This window comes from Elephantulus edwardii, unplaced genomic scaffold (assembly GCF_000299155.1).
Source record: "Elephantulus edwardii isolate Elephantulus edwardi_28Jun2011 unplaced genomic scaffold, EleEdw1.0 scaffold00048, whole genome shotgun sequence".
In the NCBI taxonomy this organism is placed as follows: domain Eukaryota; kingdom Metazoa; phylum Chordata; class Mammalia; order Macroscelidea; family Macroscelididae; genus Elephantulus; species Elephantulus edwardii.
Window position 1 is genome coordinate 16,330,604 of NW_006399798.1, and position 15,751 is coordinate 16,346,354.

Here is a 15,751-nt window from a genome sequence, read left to right on the forward strand (position 1 = left end):
CTTCTCCTGGTCTAGAGGCCAGATTCTGGGTGCTTCAGAGGCACCTCTCACCAGAGTGTTTCCAGCCATCCCATCCGATGGAGTTTCTGGCTCTTCCCCCCCAACCCCGACCCCTTACATTCACTCTAGCAATGCCACTTCCCTGAGTCTTTTCATTTTTATTCTTCTGCCCATCACTGTGCAATTCTAGCATTTCTATTTAGTGTCAGTCACTGCTTCTTCTAAATGTCTCAAAGCCACCTTTCTGGATCCTTGCTAGGGTGCTAACTTTATCTTGGGAGAGTTCTCTTTGTGGGTAAATTCTTCCTTGTTCAAATTTAGATGACTTGATGGAAGACCAAAAACTTCAGGATGGATTACACCACAACAAAAGGGGAGGGGGAACCATAAAACCAACCACCCCTCACAATGGGACCAATCAACATGATAAACAGAGAAGAGACACAAGTTGTTAATAATTTCCTTTTCCTTGGATCCACAGTTAATACCCAGGGAGGTAGCAGTTAAGAATACAAACACCTTATGGTAAATCTGCTGCCAATGCGCTCTCTCTCTCTTTATTAATTTTAATGAACGTTTACAGAGATTTTGGATTTCCATTCATTCGTTGTTGCATTTTTCTCCCTGCCCATCCCTCCCCCCTACAACGATCTCTTTAGAGTGTTAAAAAGCAAGAAAGTCACTTTAAAGATTAAGGTGTGCCTCTCCCAAGCCTGCTATTTTCAGGTGCTTCACCTGCATGCGAAAGTTGGACAATGAATAAACACAGACCAATGACTTTGAATAATGGTTTGGCAAAGAATATCATAGAGTGCCAGAAGAAATAGCTTGGAAGAAGTGACGGCACAGGGATCCACAGAAGCAATGGTGAGACTTTATCTCACATTCCTTGGACATGTTGTTGGGAAAATGACTTCATGCTCGGAAAAGTGGAGCATGCGCAATGGAGAGGAAGAGCCTCGAGGAGATGGACTGACGCGGCAGTGACTACAGCAATGACTTCTGCATGGCAGACGGCAGACACGGCAAGAACAATTTTGTCCCTTTCACCCGGGGCCGCTGAGGTGTGTTTTAGAGTAAACCATGCAGCCAGGTGTGACAGTGGCTTTTGGTTTTTGTTCCCCTGCAACAGTCAGACCTCACTTGAGGTTACCCCACAAGAATCCCCTGGATCCAGCAACCAGAGGACCCAATCTCATAAATAATACTTTGCTGGGTCTGTTTTGTCCCCAAGTGCATTTCTCCTGTCAGGCTACCTTGTAACTTAACACCGGAACCTGGTCTGCTGGTGAGAAGGGGAAGGGGAGAGAGATCCAGAGTTGTGCTCATGTTGATTTGCAAGGTCGAATCTTCTGCATTGTTCCTAGAAAAGGGGTTGGGGTAGCATGGAAGATCAAGCAGGTCACTGTTATAGTGTGAGAGAGTTCAAGGGAATGTAGGATTTCAAGATTCTTACATTACCTTAGATGTCTTCATCCCTTATGAAGGAAGAATATGACAGTTGCCCCACACCCCCAAGCTTGATCACTTACTGAGAAACTTGTTAACACATGAGCTGGTCACATCAAAGATCAGACCAGACAATGGATCCTGAGAAGAGTCTGAGCTTAAAAAACAAACAAACAAACAAAGCTAAAACCTAACTTAATTAACAGGCCAAATTCTGAGAAGTACCATCTTAGTCCTTCCCAGGACCCCTAAAAAAAGGACCCCCCCCCAAACTGCCCGAGCGCCATTTGGATCCTGTCTGCATGCTATGCGGCTGGGTCACTTGGCGTCCCTCTCAGACCTCAAAATAAAGGCCTTGCAATAAAGGCCTGTTCCTTTCTTGGGACCAATTTATTTCTCTCCCTCGAGCTATTTTTTATATCTAACACCTTATCTGAAAAATCCTTCTTTTTAAATCTTGTCAGGGTCCTGATATTAGCATAACTGTCCTGTGGTGATTGACAAGTTTGTTATGCTCTCCTCCTGCAGTCCTAGGAAAAGGACATCATACTGGGACTGATGGAAAGTGAGAGAAAGAGAGAAAACCTCCAACAAGACGCATTTAGACACTGACTCCAACAGTGGGCTCCAGTGTATCGGGGAGATGACAGTGGGGTAGGACAGAGCAAGGTTCCCATCCTATTATCAATGGCACCTAGTAACAACTGCAGATGAGTCTCTTTAGAGGCTGCCCGGGAGGAGGGAGGGTGGGGGCTCTGGCTTTCAATTAGCCATCAATTGATGATTAATCACCCTCAGGCTTTATCTTTCTTCAAACTGTTATTTGCCCCCAGCAACAGCCATTTAATGCCATTATCCTTTTAAAGAACAGTTCCAAGGTAATTCTCAAAGGCCTTTGTAATCCTGTCCACAGGTCACCTTAGTTCATCCTCACCCAAATTGAGAGGACTTAGTGGAAAATCAGATTATAACCTTGTATGGATGATGTGGTTGTTGTTGTTGTTGTTACGAGCCATCGACTCTCGTTTGTGAGTCATAGCGACCCGTACAAGAGCTCTAAATGCTGTTCTATCCTGTGCCAACCTAGCCATCTCAAACGCACTTATTCCCACCACTCCAGTCATAGAATCGATCCATCTCATCGAAGGTCTTCCTCTCCTTCACCGTCCTCCACTCTGCCAAACATGGTCCCTCTCCAAGAACCAGTCCCTCCTTGCAACATGCCTAAAGTATGTCAGACGAAATTTCAGAATCCTTGACTCCAAGAAGCAGTCCAGCTTCACCTTCTCCAGGACAAACCTGTTCTCCTAGCAGTCCATGGTATAGTCAACACTCTTCTCCAGCACCACAACTCAAAGGCATCAATTCTCCTTCTATCATCCCTATTCACTGTCCAACTCTCTGATGCATAGCATGTAATTGAGAAAACTATAGCCCGGATCAGGCGCACCTTTGTCTCCAGCCTGACATCGTTGCTCTTCAGTACTCTTGAGAGGTCCCTCACAGCTGACTTTCCCAATGCAATTTGTCTCTTGATTTCCTGGCTGCTGTTACCAAGAGTGTTGACTGTGGAGCCAAGCAAACTAAAACTGTTAACTATCTCAATCTCTTCATCATCCATACTGATGCTGCCAATTGGCCCAGTGGTGAGGATCTTTGTTTTCTTGATGTTGAGCTTCAATCCATATAGAAGGCTGCAGTTCTTGACCATCTGCAGCAAGTGCTTCAGGTCCTCCTCAGTTTCAGCAAGCAGGGTTGTGTCATCTGCATAACGCAGGTTGTTGATGACCCTTCCACCAATCCTGATGCCCCATTCCTGCGTCTCGGATGATCTGTTCTGCATACAGATTGAAAAGGTATGGAGACAGAATACATCCCTGACGGACCCCCTTCTTGATTTTGAACCATGTAGTGTCTCCTTGCTCTGTTCTGAGGACTGCCTCTTGGTCCAAGCATAGGTTTCGCATTAGCACAATCAAATGTTCTGGGATTCCCATTCTTCTTAGAGTCAGCCACAGATTGTTGTGATCCACACAGTCAAAAGCCTTTGCATAGTCAATGAAGCACAGATAGACATTCTTCTGGTATTTTTTGCTTTCTGCCAAGATCCATCTAACATTAGCTATAATATCCCTAGTACCACTGTTGTTTGGTGCCGTTGAGTCGTAGACGACTCATAGTGAACCTATGAACGAATGGCCTGAGCACTGTTCGTACATAGAGTTTCTGGAGGCAAGCCATTTCGGAAGTGGATGCCGCTCCTGCTTCCAGGCCTAGTACCATGACCTCTTCTAAATCAGCCTGTACATCTGGCAGTTCTCTGTTGACATACTGTTCCAAACGTTTTTGGATAATTTTCAGGAGAATCTTGCTTGCATGTGATATTAATGATATTGTTCGATAATTTCCGCACTCTGTTGGGTCACCTTTCTTTGGAATGGGAACAAATATCGATCTTTTCCAGTCAGTCGGCCAGCTGGTTGTTCTCCAGATTTCTTGGCACAACTTAGTGAGCACATCCAGGGCAGTGTCGGTTTGTTGAAATATGTCAATTGGTATGCCGTCAACTCCTGGAGCCTTGTTTTTTGCCAGTTCCTTCAGAGCAATTTGAACTTCCTCCTTCATCACCATAGGCTCTTGCTCATATGTCATTTCATTAAATTCTTCAGTGTCAGCCAATTCCTTCTGATACAGTGACTCTGTATATTCCTTCCATCTTCTCTTGATACTTCCTGGATCATTTAACATTCTACCCAAAGTATCCTTAAGTATTGCCACCTGTGGCTTGAATGTATTTTTCAGCTCCTTCAGCTTAAGAAACGCTGAACGAGTTCGGCCCTTTTAATTTTCTGACTCCAGCTCTCTGCACATTTCATTATAGTATCTTGCTTTGTCGTCCCGGGCTGCCTTTTGAAATTCTGTTTAGCTCTTTGATCTCTTGGTTTCTTCCTTTAGCTTTGGCTTCTTGGCACTCTAATGCAATATTCAGAGTCTCATCTGACATCCATCTTGGTCTTTTTTATTTTCAGCCTTTGTAATGACCTTTTGCATTCTTCGTGGATGATTTTCTTGATATCCTTCCCGGGCTCATTTGGCCTATGCTCATTGGTGAGAGTTTTTTTGGGAATCAGGGAGGAGAGAGAAGCGGAGCTTTCAGATCTCCAAATTCTAACCCAGGTATGGATTATACCAGTATAAATTATACCTCAACATACAAAAATAACATTTCTGGACCAATATACAACACCATGATAAAGAGACAACAGAGCAAAATTGTCAAGTAATTAATAGTGCTAACAAGTTTTACCAAAGACATTTCTACCCCACGCCAGTGGGGTATACCTGCTTTCTTACCAGTGATGGGGTCGTCATTTTCAATTTGCTGTCCAGTAATCCCACCGAATAATCCGGAGACAGAGCTGGCTTTCTCAAACCACTCACAGCACTACCTGCTCAAAGGTCCAGTTTTCCAGAAGCAAATCAAGAGCAATACGTACACACTGACGTTTATGGTAGCTTGCTGGGAGAGCAACACCTGTGGGCAAGTTAATGCAGCAACTGACCTCAAACTTAATAGGGGAATTCTGTGGAGCTTGGATGGTTCTTCCCAGTTGTCTCAAATTGTGGCAAACTGCTCGGGACCTTTCTCCTTGTATTAACTAGTCATTGGACAGGAGACAGTTCTCTTCAGCTGCAGTCAGTCAGTCATCCAGTGGCGGGAGGGCAGACGCAGCTGCAGTTGTCAGCCATCATTCTGAGGAATGAGTCCTTCCATTCTGAGGAGGTCTGTTCCTCCAGGACTCCTACCCCAGTTTTTATGCAGGGACTTGGCGCTTTCTCTTGCAAGAGTGAGAAGCTGAAGGGGATGCCTTTCTAATTGGACTCTTTAACCTTCTCCAAATAGTTGGCTTTGTTGTTGTTGTTGTTATATGACGTCGAGTTGCTTGTGACTCATAGCGACCCTTGTACAACAGCCCTAAACTCTGCTCTGTCCTGAGCCAATCGCACTGCCTCTGACACATCCATTCCGATTACCCTAGTCACCGAATCAATCCATCTCATAGAGGGTCTTCCCCTCCTGCGCTGTTCCTCCACCCTCCCAAGCATGATGTCCCTCTCCAAGGACCTGTCCCTCCTTACAATCATGGATGACCAACAATCTGTTGGTTCATCTACCCCACTGGGATTCCCAAAAAAACCTTAAAAAGGTTACACCTAGAGGGAGCTTTGGTGGCCTAGTGGCAAGAAGCTGCGTTGCAATCCCGAAGATGCACAGTTCAAATCCACCAGATGCTTCACTGGAGAAGGAGGGACAATCTCTTGTGCCAGTTGGATCCGATCTGATGGTGCACAAGAACAGTTACACCTAAACAGCATTATCAAGCCCTGTAAGTGGATTTTCTTCTCAAATACAGATTGGCCTCAATGTAAATTGGTTAGACTTCCAATGGCCACCTAAGGATAACCATGGCATACTTACCGATCTAGGTAATTTCGGTCAGAGGTCTCATAAGTGGGCAGAACACTCCTATGTTCAAGTCTTGTTTGCACTCAGGACACAGCCCACGCTATACACTTCCTGTTCCCCTTCCAAATCCTGTTCCTCCATTCAATCCCATATCCATGAAGTCTTCACTGTCTATAGACACCCCCTTGTGTGGAAATCACTCATGGACTCCCTCTCCACCCTGAACCCAACCAAGTCTTTATTAAAACTCTGCTCAAAAAACAGGCCCAGAAGCCACACCTGCTCTGTCACCAGGCCACACACAGTCTCTCTGACCACCTCTCCAGCTCCATGCTTCCTCTTAGGTCGCTGGAACAGAGGGAATGATATGTGTGCATGTACCTCTCTCTCTCTCTGACCTCTGTTATTCATCAGAGCCTAGCAGGGCTTTTCATCTAATCTCATCACCTACACTAAAGAATCTGAGTATTAAATGTAATTTTATGCATTAACTTGGCATGCCATTTGTTTCACCCTTGCCTCACTGTCCCCTGAGGAAAACGAACAAGTGTGGATCCAGGCACTGGCTCATGCAGATGAAATCCTGCCCACCTTGAAGGTGCCTGGGGGTTCCCAGAAAAGAAAGATCCTAACTGAGGAGCTCAGGGAAGCCAACAGGGAGACCAACTACTAATCAGTCTTATCGCTGGCCTTAAAAAGGCCTCACCTATCCAGAGGAGCACGGTTCGAATCCACCAGATGCTATGCCGGAGAAGGAGGTGCAATATCCTCCTGTACCAGTCAGATCTGATTTGACGGTACACGCACACAAAATTTAAAAAAAAAAAAAAAAGCCTCACCTAGAGCTGGAAAACTAAAGTTACACAAGAAGGTTACACAAGATAAAAATGAAAACCCTGTTCTTTTTCTCCCTTGCCTTACTGGTGGGCTTACAAGGAGTATATTGATCCTATCAGCCTACTAGCCCCGAAGGTTGGTATTATATTATTATTCCTTAGTACGCATTTCCTTTTACGATCTGCACATATTTGGAAAAACTCCAAAAATTTGAAAATGGCCTTCAAACGCCACAAGATCCCCTGGAACCTAGCTAGCCTTTACGGTCCTCAATAAAAGAGAGGAGGTCTTTTCTAAACAAAATCTCTTCAGGACCAACCTAAATACCAAAAGCTTGCCCCAAGCAATCAGGGGTGGCAAGGCATCCACTTCCTAAATAACATGCCTCTGAAACTCTATGAACTTTGATAAATGTCGATAGTTATAGGGGGGCTTCAGGCCTTTCATTCATAGGGTCGCTATGAGTCCTCGACTCAAAGGCAATCAACAACAACAACCCTACCAACCAGGCTAAATGGCTGGCTAGAGCAGCCGCTCAGCCAGCAGAATGGCCCAGCTGGTCCGCTCCTGGTGTTTGCTCCAAGTCCAGACAGGAGGGACACTGGGCTAGATGGCACCCCTCCCCATGACCCCCAACTAAGCCATGGCCAGAGAGTGGAGGGCTGCATTGGAAGTCCGACTTACAAGCTTACTACGCATACTAAGTTTTCAGTCTCTTCCTTATCAGCGGCTTACTCCCTGCCACACGGTTGGATTTGCCACTGCTGAAGATTATCGGAGCCCAGGGACTGGCAATCCCATTCAACACATCTGAAGAAACCAGTAATTATCTTTGTAGAAGCAATGAAGCCTTAACAAACTGGACCATGGGACAGTTCCTGTTAACAGGTTTTCAACATCAACCTATTACAATGAGTCTCCTTCAACATAAGATCCTTCCCCGGGCTTCACTCCCAGGAGCAGGTTTTCGAAGATCTCTGCTCCTCTTCGCTAATGGTGGGAATAAATATAAGGTTGAAACCAAAGTGACTCCATCCTGCTGACTTACTGGCTTTACCCAAAGAGGAGACTTTGTGCAAGTCTGTTCCAAGAAATAGTAAATCACCTGGTTACTACATAGTTGACATTTGAATTCACTCAGGATGTAGTTAAGATCAGGTTTGGTGGGGAAATGGAAAATGACTCAAGGCCCTGGAAATTGCTGTGAATGACTAAATACCCCACTCCTCTCTTTGTTCAAGGCTGATGCAGTGTTAAGTTTCAGCCCATTTTCACCAAGGCATACATTCTAAATAAAGCTCATCTGCCATACACTCGGCTTAGTGTTGCTTCTGGATGACGCAGTGGGTCGGACCTTTCAGGTGGAAGGCTAGTTTCCACTAATGGGTGGAAGGAAGTGGCAAGATCTTTGGCTAATGAAGCCAGAAGTGCTCAAAGGGATGGTGAGTGGAAGAACAAAGGCAAGCTGAATCTTAGAAACGAAGGCTGTTAGACACTTGGGAAAGTGAAGAACTATTTTAGAAACTTTAAAATGTGTACGTGCTCTAGGGTGGACCTGTCGTCAGGAAACAAATGAGTTTGATGTGGGGATCCAAAACAATTGTACAGAGGTTTGATAACCAAGAAGTTAGAATAGTTATCGGTTCAATAAGCATTCACAAGTTCCTAAAATAGAACATTAACAAAGAGAAACATGAGCCCCAATCTATATTATAGAGACAAAGAGAACCAGCAAGGTAATGGAATTCAAGCGTTCTTCAAACAAAGAAATATCATTTAGTTCTTTCAATATGTTCCAAGTTAGGGATTTTAAAAACATTCACTCAGAAAGTGAGACTAGTTCTCTACATTTCAGGACTTTCAAACCAGGAAATAAGCAGACACTGGATACACATACCGTTGCAGATTTAAATGTGGGGCTGCTAACTGAAAGGTCTGCAGTTTGAATCCAGAAAGAGGAGATGAGGCAGCCTGCATCTTTAAAGATTTACAGCCTGGGAAACCCCACCGGGCAGTTTCTACCTTGTCCCGGGGATTCTGTTGACATTGACTCAAAGGCAGTGGGTTTGGGTTTGGTTTTGGATTTGGGGAAGCACAAATCTTAATGTACGGATGCCTAAATTCATTCCCTTCCCCTTCTTTTCTCACAAAAACGTTCTTTTTAAACACAACGTAGCTCTTTTCTAGAAACTGCATATATGCAGTCTGTGGACCAGCAACGTCACATCACCAGAGCACTTCTTACAATTGAAAACTCTCTGGCCCCACCCTGATCTACTGAACCAGAAACTCCAGGAGCTGGCCAGGCAATCTGCAGTCCTCAGTCAGCAGGAGATGTGATTCTGATGTGCAGTTTGGAATCACTGCCCAGGGCAGTTAAGGTTTAAGTACCAGAGTCACCAAACTGAGGCTGGAATTTTAGGGGGAAAAGTTACCAGCTGGCTTTGGAACCAGACATGCTTCAATGTTTTCCCATTGCTTAAAAGCAAGTGAAGAAATGACAAGTGAATTTTGGAGATAGAAATGCGTATTTTCTATAGCTTTTTGTTTTAATCAGTAAGAACACTGAAAAAAAGGAGTGACCTTTAGAAGTATGAGTTTATTTTCAATGTTTTCTTAAACGCTTACAAATTAGTGTTTTATTGGTCCAAGAGTTTAAAAATAATTTAAAATATGTGCCATCATACCTTAAATACTTAACAAAAGGCGGGAACTCTTTAATTTTAAAGAAAACAGTTTTCCAATGTTTTAATAAAAAGCATGGGGAAATTGAGGTTAATCACAAAAATTGACTTCTAAAATAAAAACAAATTATAAAAGGCTAAGTAAAGGCATTATATGCTCATAACAAAGGTTCATCCCGTTAGAATAATGAATCAAGCATTTTCTTCTCTGTATTTAAAACAAAGTGGTCCTATTCTGTCCATAAAAGCCAGCTTCAAGTCTGAAATGGAAGACGGGATTAATTTAAGTTCTGACAATGCAAATACTTAATTTTACTGGTGGTTTCTCCCCTCTTCATAGATTAAAAAAACAAAAGTAAAGAGTTGGTAACACTCCTAGTTTGCTTGAGTAATGTGACAGAAATAAAACAAGAAATATATTAACTACTAATAAAATCCAGTGAGATTAAGGCACTGGAACAGAATTACAAATGGCACCAAATTGGAATGTATACAACACTGTCTGATAGTCAAAGTGGGAAAAGACCAAATAGCAGGCTATTCAGCTGAACAGCTGAAGTTTAGCAAAACCAAACAGACCAAGTACTCATCAAGATGAAGGTAACAAGAAGCTAGATTTGGGGAAGGGGAGAGAAAATTGTGCAACAATGAATATTTTTTTCAAAGAGAAAAGTGAACTTGGGGGTGGGGTTGTAGGGAGGAAAAATGTGCCATAGTAAATGAATGGAAATTGAAGTTCTCTATAAGTTTTTGTTAAAATCTCAATTAAAAGATTTTTTTTTTAAAAAAAGCCAGATCAAATTTGCTCCAACATGGTTTACTAATTACAAACAACAAATTCATTCCAAAGAAAATGAAAACCATATTCTTACTGTTAGGGTGAACTTTTGATGTTTCAGGATTTGCCATATTTTTGTTTAGTTCTTTGAAAAAAGTAAGTGATAGCAGATGTTAATGTTATTAATCTGGCCAGTGCACTGTTCCCAAATAATAAAATTAGATTATTAATATGTATCATCATCCACAATGACTCAGAACATAAGTATTAACAAAGTCCCACAATTGTCTCTAGCCCTAGGATAATTAAGTCAGACAATTTAGTGATTATTATATGGAAAATGAATTCTGAGAAATGGTGTTTCTAAATAAGTTTCTAAAATACTAACTTGGTTCCTCTCCCCTTCATCAAACATTATAAAACTGGACCTCACACTTTCTTGGTTCAACAATCATTTTAAATAACCTTCTAACACAGTTTCATTTTTTATTTTCTTGGAAATAAAAATTTTAAAATGTTTGCAAAATTTGCTTGTCTTAGCTGATATCAAGTATTTCTTTGGACAGAATTTTTAATTTCATAAAATAAAAAAATACAGTATCATCTGCTATGAGGGCGGGCTGATGTAGTTTTTCTGGTCATCTTAAAAACAGGTTATGCAAGGGAGCTCAGGTAGCCTAGTGGCAAGAAGCTGTACTGCAATCCCAGAAGTACGAGGTTCGAATCCACCAGATTCTCTGCTGGAGGAGAGGCAATCTCCTCCTGTACCTATCAGATCTGATTTGATGGCACACACACACACAATAATAAAAAAAACCCCACAAAAACCCAAACAAGTTATCCAAAACTCTGAGGCTGGGCTCAGTGCTAGCGTGGTGGACCTATTCATACAGTCAGAGATGGCGGAAGAAGAGACCTTGAAGCAGCTGCAGAGATAGAAGGGCGAGCCTCAAATCATTGTGGTGAACACAGAAGACATATCCATCAAAGGCACCATGGACAATTCCATGACCACACAATAGCCAACCTCAGGCACAACTTCATCTTGAAAGCATCGAGAAAGGTGTAATTGACCCCGAGAATAACCTCCCTTTCCTCTGAATTCGTTCCAGAAAAAGAAATTATGGTTGTACCAGATAAAGACTATTTCCTGTGATTCAGAATCTAACTGAACAGCCTTCTCTTGGGTCCCCTTGTTATTCCTTAATTTAATGCCTCCCAAGAAGATTGTTAATTAATCATGCCAAGCCACTGCAAGTGGAGATCACCCAATGACCCACTCATACCAATCGACTGACCAAAGGTAGGCTGGTCGCTCCAGTGCCCCATCAATATAAGTCCTCTGCTGCACCAGCTGCTTCCAAGTTCCCAGGCTGAGGGCTTTCTCCCTCCAACAGGTCCTTCTCTGACCACTTCTGGGGTTTCGAGCTTGAGCTGCTAGGCACTCATACCCAGCTGCCTTCTGACATTCTCTTCACTTGTCCCCCACCAAAAAGGTTGTTTTTATTTCACTAAAAATAACCAAGATGCTTAAAAAACAAAACAGTTGTCTAGCCTTTACATAATGGAATTATAGAAAGTTAAAGTTCTAATCTAGAGAGATTAGGTTTAGAGTATTAAAAATCTAATTAATAGGCGAGCTCTGGTGGCCTAGTGGCAGGAAATTGCACTGTAATCCCAGAGGTGCGCGGTTCAAATCCACCAGATGCTCTGCTGAAGGAGGAGAACAATAGCCTCCTGTACCAGTCAGATCCAATTCGATGGTACACACAATTTAAAAAATAAAAAGACAACAATAAAAAAAAATCTAATTAATAAACCCACAAATTAATGCCTATATTAATGAATTATTTTTGGTAGCACAAAAATGAATACTTCGTAAGCTTGCTTCTTTTAAAGCTTACATTCAGAAGCGTTATAAAAATGACTGTGTGCTAAATTTATGCCAATAAGAGAGAAGAAAACATAAAAGAGCCCAAATCAATTAAAAACCCGGTAAAGCAGCTAAGACTAAAAAAAGGTCATTAGCCATGGAGAAGGCGTTTAACATTCAATAGCCTATTCCAGGATGATGCTAACTGGTTTTGTTATTAAAGAACTAACTGGTCAAGTCAGGGAAAGCATTTACACACACACCCCCAGCACACTGCCGAACCACAGCTCCTTCTCAAATCAGCAAGTCGGGGAAATTTACACACACACACACACACACACACACACACACACACACACACACACACACACACACACCCCCCAGCACACTGCTGAACCACAGCTCCTTCTCAAATCAGCAAGTTGGGGAAAGCATTTACACACACACACACACCCCAGCACACTGCTGAACCACAGCTCCTTCTCAAATCAGCAAGTTGGGGAAAGCATTTACACACACACACCCAGCACACTGCTGAACCACAGATCCTTCTCAAATCAGCGCTCTATGCCCAACAGGCTTGTTCTGATGTTGCTTTTTATTCCACGCAGTTACTGAAGGCTTTACAATGGTATTTATGTTAAAAAACACTCGTCACGCTTACCACCCCAGTGAAATGTTCAGAAACAGAGGTAACAACCCTAGAAAGTAAAACGTGCACATGTTGCTTTTATTAGAATTATGGTTGTTAGCTGAATGAAAACAAATAATAGCTTTAAAAAAGTGTCAAATGGTAGAAAAACGTATTTGGGTAAGTCATAACTTTGCAAGTCAGAGAATAAAAATGGTATATTTTTGCACAACTTCCAACTCAAGTTAAACAATGAATGAAATAAGGGAACTTAAGGTCAAAAAGGGCTTCAAACAAACACATATTCACTATCTTTTAAATTTTTTAGGCAAAAGAACTGAGAATAGAAGAAAAAACCCAACATATACACCACGATAATAGTCTTTTTTTTAATGACATTCAATTTTCACTCTTTTCTAAAAGCATCAAGGACACGAAGGTCCTTATTGTAGATTATGGATCATCTCCTCTTTGGCTATGAGATGTGTAGTTTTGTTAACTAGTGACATCAATGAGTTCAGTTTCTGAGACCAGTCATTTAATAAATTATTTGGATCCTTGGGTCTCTGGAAGTTGATGATTCCTGCCAACCTGTCTACTTTTGCAAAGATGGTCTTGTTAACCACGAGGTTTGAGAGAAAAGCCTCTGACTCCTGCAAGAGAAAGACACACTGAATTAAGACAAAATAACGGCACTGACCATGAACAAAATTTAAGGAAATAATTTTCCAAATTCTTAATTCAAGAGGATGTAAGCCAAAATCCATTATGAAAAGTTCACAAAAGCTGTTCTTTGGTATTACTGCTTGCTGGTCTAAGAAACTTTATCTAAAAGCTAGGCCTCCCTATGAATCCATGCCTGCTATCGGAAAGCTGTACTTTCTACTCCCTCCTTTACAAAGGGCTTATGGTACACCCTTGAAAGGCAGAGAAGAATCTGTTCATTTGTTTCTAGAAAAGTATGATTAGAATATGTGCTCTGTGGCTTGGAAACAACTTACTCATGATTTCATTTTTTAAAACATTTATAATTGTAATTTTAATGAAAGTTTACAAAAAAGTTGGGTTTTCATTCATTCACTGTTGTAATTTTTCCTCCTTTACTTATGATTTGAAAATAAAACATTTTAAGGACCCTGACACCCTCACATACACAAATGAAACTAGCTAATCAAAGATCACTCCAAAATCTAACATTCCATCACCATAGTCACAACTCCTTCTGGTGAATGACTTCATACCAATACTTGGTATTTTGTAGTTTTCCTCCACAAGAAACTGAGACCTGACTACAACACCTCTCTAGTAAGTCCTGGCTGATTTCAAGTAAACTGCAGTCAAGCCATTTTTACCTATATAGTTCATTTTTGAGGGTCAAAACATATTATATACAAATATATGCTTTGGATTGCAAATGAATATAATATAAAACCAACATAATTAAGTGATTGATGTTTAGATTCCTTTTGGTTATTAAGATCATTTGGGAAATGTTATTCACCTAAATACAAAATTAAGTAACACAATAAAATGGATTTTCTCACAAGCTGATTGATAATTACAAATGAATAGCTATAAATAATAATGTTTACTACTTACATCAACAGACAGGTCCAGAAGCTGTGCCATTCTCTTCATAGTTATCCTTGTATAATATTTGGCCATTATTCTAATATTCTGGGGAAGGCATAGGGCAGGAAGAACAGGTAACAGCTGTCAATAAGGCTAAAAGTTCATTTGTTTTATATCCAAAATTCAGTTAAATGTCAACCTGAGAGCTGTTATTTTGCTAGAGCCCAAGGACTTCTGATTGCCTTCCATGTGGAACTGACGCACAGCTGACCCTGCAGCTGGATTAAGAGGCTATAAATTGCACAGGAGACTGCTCCTCTTTCTCAAGGAGCAGCTGGTGAATTAGAACAGCCTGCATTTGGGGTGGCAGCACAAATTTTTATCAGTAGGCCACCACAGCTCCATTCAAAAGAGGGTAGTTCTATATTTCTTTGGTTTCTGCAGTTTTTTAGTAAGATTCCACAACTTTTAAATAGATGGTCAAATCAATATATTAATATATTAATGGTTAAGAAGTATAACGACTGAAACTTCTTTTTTTTTTTGCTAAACGCAACAATTTTCAGAGACTTTAGTGTGTAAATCATTAATGAAATAACAGCTTTCATATAAAGAAAAAAGGAACAATGAGAAAAATGATTAGCAGTTTTCAAGAAGCTGGACCTCCTCTCTATCACAGTCACTGGTAATACCAACCTCACAAGCAGTCTAAGAGTTGTTCCAAACTCTTTACTCTTTATTTAGTCTTTACATCTACAAAATTAATGGCCAATTTCTGATATATTATTGGTGAAGTACATAAAGTCAGCCTTTCTATATTTCCAACTTCTTTTCTCACTCAATCCTTTTCTTGGCACTCTCCCTGCTAGTTTGTGCTCTAATGTCCTTGCGCATACTACCTCATTTGCTAAATATGGACAGCCCACTGTTGTCTGCCTTGTCATTGCACTGTTGTTTGTTGTTGCTAAGTGCTGCAGAGTTGCCTGTTACTCACAACAACCCTATCTATGTACAGTAGCTCTGAAGCCTGCCCTGCCTTGAGTTAGTCTCACTGACTCCAACACACCTACCCCCATTGCCTTAGTTACTGTTATCAATCCATCTCATCCAGGGTTTTTCTCTCCTGTGCTGTCCCTTCACCCTTCCAAGCAAGATGTTCTTCTCCAAGGATTGGTCTCTCTTGGCCACAAGCCTCAAGTATGTGAGACAGAGCTTCAACATCGCAGCCTCAATGGAAATACTTGGTTTCACCATCTCCAAGACCTCTTAAAACTCTCACCCTCAGGGAGCGCTGGTGGCCTAGTGGCAAGACATTGCACTGCAATCCCAGAGGTATGCGGTTCAAATCCACCAGATGCTCTGCTGGAGAAGGAGGGGGCAATCTCCTCCTGTACCAGTCAGATCTGATTTGACAGTTGTTGTTGTTATGTGCCGTCGAGTCGTTTCCGACTCATAGCAA

At 41.7% G+C, this 15,751-nt stretch overlaps 1 protein-coding gene across 2 annotated transcripts in view; it reads right to left on the bottom strand.

The window, feature by feature from the left end:
• Positions 1-12,616: 12,616 nt before the first annotated feature.
• The window catches only part of PSMD12 (proteasome (prosome, macropain) 26S subunit, non-ATPase, 12), a 25,549-nt gene continuing 22,414 nt past the window's right edge, over positions 12,617-15,751 (bottom strand). The window contains exons 9-10 of one of the 2 annotated variants that reach the window (XM_006886270.1): positions 14,320-14,397; positions 12,617-13,373 (exon numbers count right to left, since the gene is read on the bottom strand). In XM_006886270.1, coding sequence (XP_006886332.1) covers positions 13,164-13,373; positions 14,320-14,397 — 288 coding nt within the window. In that variant the 3' untranslated portion in view covers positions 12,617-13,163. The remainder of the gene's footprint in view (positions 13,374-14,319; positions 14,398-15,751) is intronic. The other variant, XM_006886269.1, reaches the window with a different exon arrangement.